The following is a 16,149-nucleotide window of genomic DNA, read 5'->3' as shown; positions in this document are numbered from 1 at the left end:
CTTTATCTACCTCATCTCATTCCTATTAATCTACACATCTGCTCCCATCATTTAAACATCCTCCTGTACTCCACCTTATCCTTATCTTATTCCCTCTCTCTTATTTCTTAATAGATTTTGGAAAATTCTGGAAATTATTCTTGGGGTGTGTGTTTGTGTGTGTGTGTGTGTGTGTGTGTGTGTGTGTATTCCCTCTTCAAACCATTCCAGTTGTGAATAGTCCCTCCTTTCCCATCTAATTTCTGTGTATTGATTTTTGCTATTGCACTTCATTCCTATAGCATAATTACTGTTTTTTAATCTTTTCCTAGATAATGTTTGCTTTTTAGAGTCACATAATACTCAGCTCTACCCCAATCTTTCTTTTGGATCATATAATTACTAATGTCAATCTTAGACATCTGGTTTACATTTTCACATATAAAAAATTTGAGCTTATTTAAATCCCTTGGAATTAATTTTTGACATTGGCTTTTATATGTTAAATTTGCTATTGAGTTCAGGTTTGTTTGAGACAAAATCATGAAAATCTGACAGTCCCTTGAATGTCTATTTTATTTTTAATTCAATACTGTATTTAATTTTGCCTTAGTTCTTTAATGGAATATTTATTTCCCCGATTTAAAAATTTTAATATTTTACTTTTCCCTGTTACATATAAAATGATTTTATACATTTAAACTTTAAGTTCCAGATTTTCTTCCTCCCTCCTCCTCCATTGAGAAGATTCATGTGAACTTATAGAAAACACTTCCATAAAAATGTTGTGGGAAAATACATATATAGATATATAGATTAGATATAGATATATAATAGATCTCCCCTTAATCTACAAAAACAAACAAATCCTCCAGAAAACTAAAGTTAAAAAAAAAAAAGAAAAACATGCTTCAATCTCTATTCAGATATGTGAAGGTTTTCTGGAGGCAGCCTTAGTCTCAGTTGAAATAAATAATTACTCCAAAATCGCAGCCAGCTGGTAAAAATGCAAACGTTTATTTCCCCTTCCAAATTAGCCCAGTTATCCCAGAGATCTATCTCTCTGCTTGAGCTCTAGCAGCTTTGTCCTTGGCTTCTGCCTCTGCTTTCTTCAGCCTCCAGCCAGCACCAAGTTGGAAGATGCAATGAATCTCTCTTGCCTCGAAGATAGGGCTTGTAGGCTTTTTTCCCAGAGTCTCTGTCTCCCTGTCGATGTTCCAGAGAAATTCTCCCTTAGCTCTAAGAGCTTCCTCATATATATCATCTCCCAAAGGTTAACTCCTCCTTCTCGAGGCAGGGATTATGGGTTATCTCCCAGAGTGCTCTCTGGTCCTAAGAATTTAAAGGGAGGTGTGAATTTAGTCTAAGCCAGCCCTGAATTCTCCCAAACATGTGAACTCCATTGAGTACTTAGATACTTATGAGCTCTCTAGAGGTGTGAACACAAGCATTGTTTCTATCAGTTTCACTTAGTATCTTGTTTCAAGTTCTTGCCCAAAATATCTCTTTCTAGATCAAATCAACTCCAATGGCTTAACACTTTGTAAAGATTCCAACACAGATATAATGTTCTTTCTCTAGATATAGACAGCATTTTTTATCATAATGCCTTCAGAATAGTCTTGGATCATTGTATTGCTAAGAATAGCAAAGACATTCACAGATGATCATTTCATAACATTGCTACTTTATTATTTATTTTTTCTTATTTATTGTGGTTTTTTTAGATATTCATTCTCTCATTGCTTTTTTTATGTAAAATAAAGAAAAAAAGATATAAAAGGAAAATAAGCAAAACAGAACATTGCCAAGTGCCAGCAGAACATCACAAGGATCCAAATGTAAAACAATAAATGTTCATTTCAAGAAAGCTTATATAATAATAGAAGAAATTATATTCATGAGTGTACATTTTTTTGTTTCTTGTATGTTATTCTTTCTTGATCTGATTGAAAGTCCTGGAAATCTGCAGGTCACTGAACGTTCTTTTGTTTCTTATTCAATATTATAAACAATTTTGTCGGATGTGATATTTTTTGACCACAGGCCTTTTTGGTTGCCAATATAAATGATTCCAGGACCTGCGGTCTCTATTGTGGTTGCTAAGTAATATACAATTCTAATTGTAACTGCAGCATATTTTAATTGCTTTTTTTGTTTCTTGAAAATTTTTCTCTTTGATCTGAGATTTTGAAATTTGACAATAATATTCCTATGTGTTTTCCACAAAGGATCTCTTTTGAGTTGGTGATTGGTGGATTTTTTTCTATTTCTACTTTCTATCACTTCAGGACAAAAAAATTTTTTTTTTGGATTCTTGCATTATTTTGTCAAGTTTCTATTTTTGGTCAAAGCTTTCAGTTAGTTCAATTATTGTATTTTCTCCTCTTGATTTGTTCTCCAGATCTGTTGTTTTTATGTTTCACATTCTAGTCTATTTTTTTTATTCTCTATGTTTTGTTATTTTTTGGTCTTTTGCAGTTTTACTGGATTCCCCTTGCTCTAATTTTCAAAGAATTTTTTATTCTTTAAGACTGGATTTACTTTTATAGTTGGTTACCTTTTTTTCCATAATCTTGTATTTCTTGGATGGCCTTTATTGACTTTTTTTTGTTGTTGTTGTTGTTTTTCCTTCCTATCATTTGATTTTTAAAATATCTTTTTTGAGTTCTATAAATTCTTTTTGAGATACTCTTTGGGGTAGAAGCTTTTATAACTTCACTGTCCTCCTCTGAAGATGAACCCCAATCTTGCCTATTCCCACATTCATTTTCTATGGTTGAGGTCTTCTTTGTTTTTTTGTTTTGTTTTGTTTGTTTGTTTTGCAATGAGAAGTGTCAAAGCACTTTTAATCAGGGAGTTGGGAGATAGTGCCTCTAGCTTTAGCTCTTTCCTGCAACCTAGAACCCCAAACCATAAGCCTCCCCTCTTCCTTCTAGTGCTTGGCAGTCAGCAGTATCCCTACCCCCCTGCTTTTAACTCACCAAGAGTGCTGGTTCCTTTTCCCCAGGGCCCCCAGAATCGATAATACAACCGGGCATGGCTTTCCTAATCAGCAAAGATTCCCTCAGACTTGGACTTCCAACTCTGGAGATGAAAATTTCTGTGGTTTCTGCCGAGGCTCCAGCCAAATCCAGAAAGCCCCAGGGCTCCCCATGTGGTGTTTCTGTGGAGCTAGCCTGGAAATATATGTACTTTAAGCTTTAAAGTTTAACCTTTAACCTGGGGTCTGTAGTCAGATTAAGTTGTACCTGAAGGACCCCTGTTCTGTCCCAAATCATCTTGATTTTTGACCAGTCTTTGTTCACCCTGAGGTGTAAATTTGTTTTGTTTATGGCAGAAATCTGGAGAGCTTGGAATTTAGTGACATGCTCAGCCATCTTCCCAGAATCATCCTCACAGAGAAATTTAGTGACTTGCCCAGAGTCACAGAATTAGGAAATACCTCAATATTTGAATCCAGATCTTTCTGCCTCTTATCCCTGATGTTTTGCTGCCTCCCCTGAAACCTCATCTGGGTTTCCTAAATAAACTCTCTTGTAATCTTGTTCCTCTTTTTCACATTTGAATGAGTACTCCTCAGTGTGTTGCAAATGAATCTATCTTCCAAATCAAGTCACCCTCCATGTCTTTCAGCTTCAGCAGGAACTTCAGTGTAATCTGGCTAAAGTCACTTCGTGGCTCTTTTGACCACCTTGTTGAGATACCTCCTCTTTTTTATCACTTGACCTTGATTATCACCATATCCCACAAAAATTTAATAATTTTGCCATTTTCCATTTCTGATTTTTTGCTATCAATATATTTTAATAGGTTAGATTGAACTTACAAACAAAAATGCCTTCTCATGTTTTGTCACTTAGAAGCAGTAACCAAGTATTTCTCTTCTTTTAATAACTGATTTCATTTCTTGTGATTTTTTTTGTACTTCTAACTCTTCAGAAAGAAAACATTCAGGAGAGACAAAGATTCTACATAATCTTTAAATCTTTTGTCCTCTTTTATTTCTCATACATGAGCTATGTTTTCCACCATACTTCCGAGAATCCTCTCCTGTTCTCATCTTCATTTTGAAGTCACTAAACATCAAAATTAGTTCTGACTTAGAAACTGTTTTTCATAGATTTTTCTCTCCTTCAATCTCTTCAACAGATATTGGCATAGAGGCTATAATTGTATTCATGGTGGCTTTTTATAAATACTTACCATAAACATTATGATACGAGGTGGTCAGATATCATGGGAAACAATGCTTCTTGTTGCCTTTGGTTTTATATAATAAAACCAACTATGATTCATCCTTCTAAGACATCCTTTAAGTAAAACTTTGTTTTATCTTCTCATTTATTTCAGTGACGTCAATATGGGTATTATTGATTTCTTCCAGTAGCATGGCACATTACCAACAATTAAGTTAATGTTTAAAAAAATGACTAAAACTATGATTCTTGGCTATTCCCTTTTTTTTGGAGGAAGGGTACCATTTAGGAGGACTAAAATAATTTTTCTTTATTTCATGGATTAACCTATTATCATCTGTCAGTATTCAAAGTTCTGGCAAGAGTCCTCATGTACTTGGTCATTTTTTGGCATTCATTTATTTAAAAAACCAAACAAAACATTAAGTACCTCCTCTATACTAGAGACACTGTTCTTGCACTTGGGAGAAAAGTCTCAACTATGAAAGATCTTGCATTCCATTATTGTTTTGTAAAAAAAAAAAACATAACTAATATAATAAATATTAATATAAACATTAATATAAATCTCAGTAAATATAAAGCATATACAAATACCTGCAAAGTAATTTGGTTGTACAGGGAGGGGCCCATCAATTAAAACAATAAGACTTACATATACTTGAGCTGAGCCTTCAAAGGAAAGGGATTCTGAAAGACTCAAGCAAGACGTAAAAGCCTGGAGACAGGAGGTGTAATGCCTTTTATAAGAAGAGCAGATAGGCCAATTTGCTTGGAACTTAAGAGTATGTGAATGAAATAATATATAGAATTAATTTTGTTAGCATCTTGAGTTTTACTACAATTATCCCTTCTCTGTCAGAACTTTCCCCATTGCAGCTTCTATATATTGTGGGTTGACATAAGAAATGAGAATTTGGGGGGAATTTTGTGGAAGCTACAGATAACACATTCAGGCTAGCAAATAACATAGAGTCTATGATCAAAACTTAAACCAAATTTTACAACAAATATGGTAAGCATCTTATAAAAGAGAAAAATTCAGACTTCTTCTCTGGTATGAGGGGAGAACCAAAAAAATTTATGTCAATTTTTCAGATTGAGTTCTATCCCCTTAACACCTGTATAGAAGGGATAATGGTACTTCATATGTGTATATATATATATATACACTTTGTTGTTTTCCTATTAGAATGTAACCTTCTCATATAGCAGGTATTAAGTGCTTAGCTTACTATGTACTAAGTACTATGTACTTAGCTTACTATGTTAGTAGGGATCATTTAGGTTTTTTTTTTTTTTTTAATTTAAATCCCTATCCCCTAGCATAGTGCCTATTTACAGTAAATTCTATTGGTTGGTTGATTGATTGGTTGATTTACATTGGCCTCAATTTTCTTATCTGTAAAATGAGAAAGTAGGGCTAGCTGACTTTTAAATTTTACTTCCAGCTCTATTACTACATGCTGATGCTGGATACATTTCTTACTGTATTCTTTTCAGATGCAGGCATAATAATGCCTTTAAAAGAAATAATCATTTCACATCCATTTTTATAATTACTTTGTAATCATATTATAGAGATCTCTGTAAGAACTAAGAATGTTTTACATTTTGAAATGATCTTCAGAAAACCCTGTAGAGTGATGATGACTATATGAATTGTCAGATATGTCTGTGAGAGTCTTAAAGATATTAGAAAAGATGTCTGTGAGAGTCTTAAAGATACTAGGAAAGAGTCATTGATCAGTCCATTCTCCCATGTGTGATTTATTTAAAGAACTATGATTTTATAAGGTAGTTTCTAGAAAATTTGTCAATGATAACCATCCTTTTTAGAAATTTAACTTTTTAGAGTATTTAATCATAACAAACCTTAAAAGCTTCAGAATATTTGGTAAGAAAACAACAGCTTTTCTACTAACAGAGCTTGAGTTAGTAGAAAAAATCAGAATCAGATCAAAAAGTTATAGAATCTCAAAGGATTCTAACTTCCCCTAATAGATAGGGCCAGCTGTATGCCAAATTGGTTTGTCATTGGTACCTTCTTATCTCCCTTCATTATACTTTCCCCTTTCTTGCATGTTCCAATTATCCTGATTGAAGAACATTATGTTAGTGCTAGCCACTCACAGTTGTATTATTAGATACCAAAACATTTCCACCCTGGACCTTATTCTTTATTCTAATAACAACAACAACAACAATAGTGCTATTATTTTTAGCTAACCGTCATAGAGCAATTTAAAATTTACAAAAGTTTAAGGATATTACCTCACTTGATTGTCACAAAAACTCTATAAAAACAATTGTATAAAACATATGAGACTAAGTAAGGGTCAAAAGGGTTAAATGGTTTGCCCATGACAACTGCCTACAATTTCAACTAGAACAGATATAGATGTAGATAAGGGTTAAATGGTTTGCCCATGACTACCTCTCTGGAATTTCAACTAGAACAGATATAGATGTAGATACAATATGACTATAGATACACAGATGTGATGAGCAAGAAGAGCCTAAAGGTTAAAGTTGATTTTCTTTTTCAAGAAAAATATAATTTTGGCAAAAGTGAAAATAAAAAGGGTAAAATTTGCTTAAAGTGGAAATAAAAAGGGTAAAATTTGCTTAGAGTAGAAAAAATCTATATCCCAAACCTGAGACATGACTACTATGCTAACAAAGTTCATACATCTTTTTGTATTAACTGTGATAAGCTCTTGATTTTGTTGATAATAGCATTACTTTATTAGATCTCAGTTTCTATAAAGGGTCGCATACCTGAATGTGGGTGTTGCAAAATTGTGATTTATTTTTTTTTGCTGAGGTACTTGGGGTTAAGTGACTTGCCCAGGGTCACACAGCTAGGAAGTATTATGTGTCTGAGGTCAAATTTGAACTCAGGTCCTCCTGACTTCAGAGCTGGTGCTCCATCCACTGTGGCACCTAGCTGCCCCCAAAATTATGGTAATAAACCAGTAAATGTTTGATTTGTATAAATTTTATATATTATACACCTAGGGTCACATAAAAATTATTCAGACAAAAAGATTGTAAATGGGAAAAGTTCAATCAAGATCAATATATTTTCTATGAAATGATTAAGTCAAACTAAGCTAATGCTAAAGTTTATTAGTAAGTTCTTTGAGAATCTGCAATTTTTTAAAGATTTTTTGAGTTCTGTATATTATCTGTAGTTTCTTATTCCTCATTTACATCATTGTTCTAAGTAGTTTTTTAATATTATTTCAGATGCGGGAGGAGTTGGACAAAAGTATAAACAAGGAACTTGATGAAGGTAGATCTGAATTATTCACAAATAAAATATCATAATTTGATGCTATATTTGATTTTTAAATAAGCTCGAAAAATTCCCAGAAAATGCTGTTTCAATGCGCCCTCTCTCCTCTTCACCACTTTGAAGTGACCATGTATTCTTTTATGCAGGCACTCCTTACTTTCCAAATATGAGAAATACCTCAAATGTGGTATCAGTGGGCATATTCATACTCTCTTTAGGACCATAGCTTCAAAATCAGAATAGAAGTCCAACTTGATTCTATCTAGTGAATAAGGTTCTTGTGATAGATTTGATCAAAAAATAGAGGGAAGTTACAGCTCAATGGAAGTATGGTTCAAATTTTTCCTCAAATAGGCAAATAAAAGAATTGGCATGATTAGTTTCATTGTGAGCCCCCCAAAAATAATAAACATAATTAAATAGTAAATATAGTTCAACAGGAACATAAGAAAATAAACCATCATAAACATAATTATTATTATAGCTTATATACTAACTTCTACTATAGAGGAGGAAATAAAAAACTTTATATGAATAATTTGATGAGTTGCCTCAAAATCAGGACATATCTTAAATAGTGACTGACATTTATATACACTTTAAACTTTGCAAAACATTTTGCATTATCTGATTTGAACTCTATTATAACAACCCAGTATAATAGCTAACTTCAAGGCAACTTGATACATATTATCCATGAGACTATGGACAAGTCACTTAATTTCAAAGTGCTTGGGAAACTTTTTCAGATTCAATTGGACGCAAGATCATTTTCATGATTCTTTGTGTGTGTGTGTGTGTGTGTGTGTGTGTGTCTTTATATAAATTGGTTTTTTCTTCTTCCCTTTTTTTCCCAGGTAATGCTGAACTTGAACCTAGAATTTGCTTGGCTTCTCCCATGGGAGCTATTTATCAGTCCCCAAGAATGCCAAATCTGAATCGAGATCCAGTTTCCAGAGCAACTCACGAATACTTAGAGGTTTTAAGGAAAAATTACATGTTTTAAATAAAGGAAGAAATAATGTACACTTATGAAATCAGTTGTGAGAAATAATTTATTTTGATCCCTACTCTCTTCCAATTAATATTAATCAATTTGTTAGAATCATGTCAAAGTTCTGTATATAAGGCCCAAGAGAGGTGACCTGCAGATTTTAAGTTCATTTGCTTAATCATATAAAATTAACTAGAGGCCCTCTACCTTTGTTTTCCTTGTCATGATGACCAAGCTCTGCATGGTAGAGATGACAACTACATGGAAAATACCCAGAATATTCTTGTATTTCCAGACTATATCATTTGTCCAATAGGAGCAAGTGACCATTTTAGAACCACTTAGGTCACCCACCTTATGATAAATTTTATCATTTCCTCTTGCCCAATCTAAGAGGAGCCAGTCCTGCTTATGTAGAGATACTCCTTACTTGACCCAACTCATGACCTGCTGGTGTTTTCATTTTTCTTATATATATATATATATATATATATATATATATATATATAATCAGTGTAGTACAATTGTTCCTGAATGTCTGGACATCTAGCTCTACAAATATAGGGCCCTGGAAGGAGGAAGCATCTCAGATCTTGAGGAAGCTCTGAGATCCCACTTCATTAGAGGGAACTATGGACCCTTTAATAGGGTGCTATTGCTCAGAACTCTTGACTCAGTCTCTTTTATTGTAGTTGGGATAATTTTAATCCCCACAATGATGGTGACTCTGGTGGGATAACAATATGTAGATCCCAACCTTGGACCCGAAAAGAAAGGTCACAGTGGCTGGTGTTTCACCAATGACTTCCCTTTGGGCATCAGTCATGAGAGGTTGGAATCTCTCACTATCTACACTCAAATTCTCTGAGCCTGTGGTCTCTTCAAGATTAATAAGTCTGCCTTGATTAACCCTAAATTAATTTTCTTTAAGAAGGGTCCCTGAACGGGGACCATTTGAATTTGTGACTAATTTATCTAAATTTTTAAGTCCCAAAGCACTCAAATTCTATATTTATAAAAAATTATATAAGTTTAACTTTTTAAAATACAGACTATTGGTTATTTTTCTCTGCTTTTGTCACTTTCATTGTGATAAGTCCAAGGAGATTCAGCAGTAGAATTCCTAGTTCCTCATTTTCAGCCATGTAGCCACATAGCTAATTTTAAAACTTCCTGTTGGTAGGAAGATTTTTTTTCTCCTTTTGATTCTTTTAACAAGCAATAATTAAATCATTCTTGTCATCAAAGAACTCTCTTAAATTGAAGGGGAGCTTTCAGCAGCTTACAGCATGTCAAAGAACTTATCCAAAAATCAGTCCCTTGTAGAGGTTTAGGGGAGAATCTATTCCATTGCTCTGATGATACCTTGAAAAAACAATAATTTGAAGTAGAGCTAATAGCCTTAGGGAGAGAGATTCTCCAGCACAAGAACAAGTTGTCAAATCATGTGACCATCCTGGGAACAATCCTACCATCTTCTAATCTAAGAAGAAGGCTAACTTAATTTTACAGAAATATTTTTTTTTCACTTTTAAAATTTTTTTCACTTTTATTTACTTAGGATTGTCAATTATTAATAATCAGAGATAATTTTTCAGAAAGTTTTAAGGGAAAGTAGGTATAAATTTTGCTGAATGTTTCCTTATAAACAAAACCTTGAGACACTAATTAACTGGTTTTAGGACCCTACAGGTGAAGCCCAGAAAGAATTACAACTTTTGGAGAATTTGTCAAAACAAAACTCTGAATTCTATAATATTAGCTGTAGGAAAGATGCCCATGTAGGTAGGTCTCAGGTGGATAGGAAATTGCACCCCCTTGCTTCATGTTCAAGGAGGTAATCTCCAATGCCTTCAATTGGGGAACTTCTCAGAAGAAATAGCCAAGACAGTTACAAAGGGATTCTAGTGCAATTTTCTTATGGGGAGTTCCTCTGAAGGAGTGCTACATCTGGTTAGAGAAACGTGGTCAAGAATAAAGTTGGAAAAAAAAAAAAAAAAAGAATAAAGTTGAAAATAAATCCTACCAGATCCCATTTAGGACAACGTTGACTCCATGTCAGGTGGATGACTAAAGAAACAGTTATTAAACTGTGTAAAGTTTGGTTTGAGAATACAAAGAATTTAGAGGATTGTTTTGGCCAAAGCATTGAACTTTTAATTAGAGAGTTATGGAATCAGCTTAGGACAAATGAACTATTAATATTGCTAAATTCTTCTCAGTTTTTCTTCGTGTGGCTATACTTTGGAGAAAAAAGTCTAAAGAAAGAGAACTTTAACCAGCTCTTCTATATACTGGAGACTACTATTAGGTACTCAATACAAAGTACACTTAAAATGGGTGGATCCAATGGACCAATCAGACTAAAACAATTTTGTATTGCTTTTTTGATAAGATTTGAAAAGTATTAATGTTATTAGGAAAGAAAGATTATCTTAGGCTGACAGCTTAAAGGTTGGTTCTATACTTAATAGAAGAGACAGGTAAGATCTTGACTTCAAAATCTCCTGGGGAAAAACTTATAACGTTAAATCTTGCCTTGTTTATATGTTCTGTGTGTTTCTGTTTTATAAATGATGAAACCAAGTTTAGGAATGCTGAGTTCAAATAAAAAGAAGCAATCAGGGAATCAGGGAAATATTTTAAGAGAATGAGAAATATGTGGCTTGTCTTGTTATTCGTACTTTATGTTAAACTATAATATGTTTTATCTAAGGCTTTTTCTTTGGAGTGATCAGACAAAAGAAACAGTCTATAAAAAAATAATAAACTTTCAAAAAAAAGCCTTAAAAGGGGACATTTTTTTCTGTTTTCAATACTGGCCATGTTGGAGATTGATAAAGGGAAAGACAGATAAAGACACTGATTGAAAATTAAGATACTAAAACAAAAAGATCAGAAACCAAATTTCCTTTTATTTCTAATTTATAATTTGGATGACTTTACAATGTATTTTAATGAGTTTATGGGGGACTACCAAATTCTGTAGCGTTAATGACAATAACACACATGACTAGCTAATGATTTAAAGCATTTTCAGCACTGCCTTATTAGTCATTAGAAGAAATTCTGTGAAATAGGAAATCAGGGAAGTATTAAAATAGAAAAACTTGAGAAATAATTTTAAGGGAAATTAGATTAAGAAGCTTGTAAACTTAAATAGAAGCTCGTAAGCTTAAATAATTCCACAATTCAGAATTTAAAAGAAACACATTTTCTTAGCTTAGAAAAGTTTCAGCTAGCCCACTTCTGACATTTTTGAGTATTAAATCTATAAAATTGGTTTTAATATTAGTATAGAATAAAGGTATACTTTAAACTGTACTTAATATCTAAGGAAGGAATATTTATTATTAGAAGGCAGAATAAAGAAATATTAGACCATCGTCAGAAAAGGATAATAGTAGTCCTTCTCTATTAGTTTTCCTTACTCCTTCTAGAATGTAAGCTCCTTTGGGACAGGGACTGGCTACATAAAGAGAGATGGAAATTCATGAGAGATGGAAATTCATTTCCTATAACTTCTGTAAAATCCAGTTAATGAGGAATCAGGAGAGGGATTTGTGCTTCAGGATAGGAAATAAAATAGTGCCTTTGGAGTTAAAAAAAAAAAAAAAACAGATAATAGGGAGTAGAATTGGAGTTCATTTGATGCTTTTAAACAACTTGAGGGCACCAAGCAAGCGTAATTGAGACTCCCAAGTGAAAGGGAATCCTAAAGTACTCCCAGGGGGAAAAAAAAAAAAAAAAAACTTATTTTGAAATCAGAAAGCACTGAAGGTGTGAGGTTTAATATTATTTTAGCTTAAATCATTTGTTTAGGCAAATTAGTTAGTGAAAATAAGTTCAACATGTATACTAATTTAAGGAAAGAATTATTGAAGAGAGAATTGGAGAATATGTATAGAAAGATAGATACAGAAATAAGTGCTTGTATACCCAAATGTATTTAAATGAGAAACAATCAAATTAAATTGAGCATATGACTTATGAAGGTATAAAATGGTGAAAGTTTGAGAGGGAAAAGCAGAACTTGCAAATAAATAAATTTTAGTGATCTGGAAAGAAATAGAGAAAAAGTTACATCCTGAACCCTTCAGGAAAGTACAATCTCCATCAAGCAGTGCACTTACTGTTACTATACTGTGTCACAGTTGAGCTTTGGCTGAATCCCTTGGGCATTGGTGAAATAGCTGGATGAAAGCTTTTTTTTCCAGCATAAAAGAGGCCAATTTTGAGAAGATAGATGATTCTTTCTCTAAAATTATCCTGCTTGCTAAAATCGATAACACCCTACAATGATAGGAACATTTTCTAGCTTCATTGTTTTTGAGTGTATTTGCTTACAAAAACTTAAAATGACAGTGTTACATTATTTTGTTTTTATAACTAATTGATTGCCTAAAAGTCCTTAAAGAAGTTGGTATGAATTGTATCTGTGTAACCATTAAAGAACTAAAAAGGCATTTATTATAGATCTAATGTTGCTAAAGGAAATAAGGAAAAGCAAGGATGAGTGAATGGGTAAAGAATAAATCTGTATTTTCAGTTTAAGTTCAGGATTTGAAAGTAAAGGATTTTGGAATTTTGAAAAAGAAATTTCAGAGACTTAATTCCAGCAAAATATAAAAGATTTAGAAATCTATCTCTCCAGGTTGTTGAGAGAACACAGTTGTGAAGAGCTTAACACAATGCCTGGCTTGTGTAAAGGATAAGCACTTTACTATTCAGATTTTGTGGAAATACAATTGAGAAAAATGCTATCCTGTATATAGGCACTTTTTAAAAATTGTCATGGAATGTTAGCAGAATAGGAAAAAAAATTTTATAAACAAAGTATTTTAAAGTATTACTAAAAACAGAGCTAAGCAACTTTAAAGACATAGAAAAGGCTTGGCACATGGTAAGCACTATCTAAACTACTGTGATTAGCATTTAAGTGCCAGGGGGTAATAAGATACATGACTTTCTGAATTGACCAGTTTGAAATGTAATAATTAATTTATGATAATTTATTATTATCACTTGCTTGGTGATGTTTTAAATGCAAAAAGGCTGAGAAACTGTTAAATTTCTTTTTTTTCAATTTGAATACTGTAACATTATAAATCTATTATATGATTATTGGAGTATATGTTTAAAAAAGAAGAAAATAATGATGGTGACTTACCATTGGGGGAAAAGCCTGTTAAGATCCTGTTAGTAAATATTTGTGAGGAACTTGTAGAGAAGAAGTAGAAAGAGTAATACAATGCTAAAGAACTCTCTTGGATCTGAGTGATTGAGGAAGGTAAGATACTCAGAACTTTCATTACCAGCTATAGTTTTTTAGTTCATAAGGAGGTACACACAAGGAATAATAGATTCAATTAAGCAAGATTGGGTTACTTCAGACACCATCCAACAACAACTTGCATGGCAGCTACTTGTCTTGTGAGTTGTGGAGCTTTTTACCCAGATTGCCTTGTCACATTAATTATTTAGTAACCCTCTTTTAACACTTAAGAGAAGAAAATTATAATTGTGCACAAGTTAGTCCTTGACCAAGGTTGAATTATTCCTTAGTAGCTTTAGAGCTCCTTCTGATACCATAGCTTTCACCAAGAAAATTGTGACCAGGTATGACCTACATGGGCTCTGCTGAGTGAATCTCATCTTATTCTCTTTCCGTGATATTCTAGAAAAAGTCTGATGTTCTCCCATTTGCTTTATCTTCAGAAAAGGGGGTGGGAGAATGATAGTTGGAATGATGCTTGCAAATAGATGAGATTTGTAAATAGTTTTTTTAAAAATTCTAGATGAGATTTTGAGTATAATATATGAGAGAAACAATTATCTAGCTTTAAGCTATAATTAGTAGAATTTTGCTATGTGAGAGTTTCTTGAGATATCAATTGCTGATATTCTAAATCTTGAATCTAGGTATAACTTTGCATGAACTTTCATCCCTGTGGCCTGAAAAGTTGAGAGAATGACTTTGAAAGAGAAGGTGAAGGAAGGATTCTCTTGACCTATCCTCATCTTAGTAAATAAGTTTTCCCACTTAGCTAATTCTGAACCTGGTCATGACAATGTGTCCTACAATTGGCTACTTATTACTCATATTGGAAATCCAACAATGCTGCTATGCCTAGATCTTTCTCCTCACACAGCAAATTCCATCGACAATGACAAGTACTTTAAAAAAATAACAAAAAAGATGAACCCTATTGATGATTTTTGATTGTTTTCATGCCAGTAAAGTAAGGGATCATTTTAAATTGTCATTTGAATAACAGATACTAGAGACTTTAGTCTTACCATTGGTGTATTATTTAATTTATAAAATACTGCTCTAAAACATTCTTTTATCAAGATAATATGTCCCACAATTTCCACATTTAAGTTAAGAATTTTACATGTAAAAAATGGTTTGAGACACCTAATAGTACTAAAGATATATTCATTTTCAAATTCAGGCCCTTATGATGCAACAATTAAAATTCTCATCAGAGAAATTATTTTGGCAACTTTTGAGTGAATTAAGTTGTGTATCAGGAGTCATCAATTTTTTTAAAAAGTATTCCAGTAAATAATTCCCTAGCAAAATCTCATCTTTTTAGGGAAGGGATGAGCAGTTGAAAATAGCTAGAAAAGAAAATAGCTAAAGTGATAATTTTTCAGTTGGTTTTAATAGTCATAACTAGATTAAATAATTATATGTGCTGAATGTAAAGTTTGAGTTGAGAAATTTTTTTTAAGTTTTTCATGATATTTGTATTTGTCAACCTAAAATGCAAATCCTGTTTTAGTGATGCACTAGAAGCTCCTATGAAGCCCCACTCATTCCAGTGTTCCTAAGAGGATAGCTCTTCAGAGGACTCCAACTCCACAGAACTATATCAAAGGCCCCATATTATTATAATGGAGCAGCTGCTTGTCAAAATTGCTTGAATTTTTTTTATAAATTCAGGTTTCCAGAACTTATATGTAAGGCAAATTGTACTTGCATGGCTGTGCTTGATCAAATGCCCTATGCTCTCCTGATCTTAATTTTGTTATAAGGTATTTTGTTGTAAGGTACTAGGAGGTACCACTCCCTCATGATTCTTGGTTAGTGAGTCAGTTCAGATATTGATTATATATTTAGGATATTATGAGTTAATGTTTAATCAAATGAAACACAATTAGTATGGTATAAATTGTGCCTATTTCCCTCTTCTCTAATGTCACATTTGCTTCTCAGTAAGAGGACTACCCTATGATGTTCTTCTTTTGTATAATATATGATCGTTCTCTCTGGGAGCAGATTTTTTGGGGAGGTTTTCTGGAGGCAGGCTTAGTTTCAGTTCAACGTAATAATCACCCCAAATGTAGCCAGCTGTTGACATCCAACATTTCTCCTTCCAAGTCTTGTCTCTTTTCCTTGGGCCCGGTTAGCTTTCTTAGAGGCCTATCTCCCTCCTTGGTTCCAAAAGCTCTTGCAGCTTGTCTTTTAGCTTTTCCAGCTTCTGCCTCTAGCTCAACTCCGACTCCTGGCTTCTCAATCTCTAACTGATGCTCCCCTCTCAATCTTTTCAACTGAATTCTCCTGACTGAGCTCAGCTGTTTTTATGCTCTTTTAGAGGTGTAAACTCAAAGGTTGACTCCTCCCTTGAGAGTGAGATTATGGGAGGTGTGAATTTGGATGTCTCATA

General features: G+C 33.1%; 1 protein-coding gene across 1 annotated transcript in view; it reads left to right on the top strand.

The window, feature by feature from the left end:
- LOC100920140 (ankyrin repeat domain-containing protein 26-like) overlaps window positions 1-8,516 on the top strand; it is an 89,547-nt gene extending 81,031 nt beyond the window's left edge. Inside the window, exons 27-28 of the mRNA XM_031938888.1 lie at window positions 7,431-7,476; window positions 8,337-8,516. Of these exons, the coding sequence (XP_031794748.1) occupies window positions 7,431-7,476; window positions 8,337-8,485 (195 nt within the window). The 3' untranslated portion in view covers window positions 8,486-8,516. The remainder of the gene's footprint in view (window positions 1-7,430; window positions 7,477-8,336) is intronic.
- Window positions 8,517-16,149: the final 7,633 nt, after the last annotated feature.

This window comes from Sarcophilus harrisii, chromosome 5, assembly GCF_902635505.1.
Source record: "Sarcophilus harrisii chromosome 5, mSarHar1.11, whole genome shotgun sequence".
In the NCBI taxonomy this organism is placed as follows: domain Eukaryota; kingdom Metazoa; phylum Chordata; class Mammalia; order Dasyuromorphia; family Dasyuridae; genus Sarcophilus; species Sarcophilus harrisii.
This window is presented reverse-complemented; position numbering and strand designations above follow the sequence as displayed.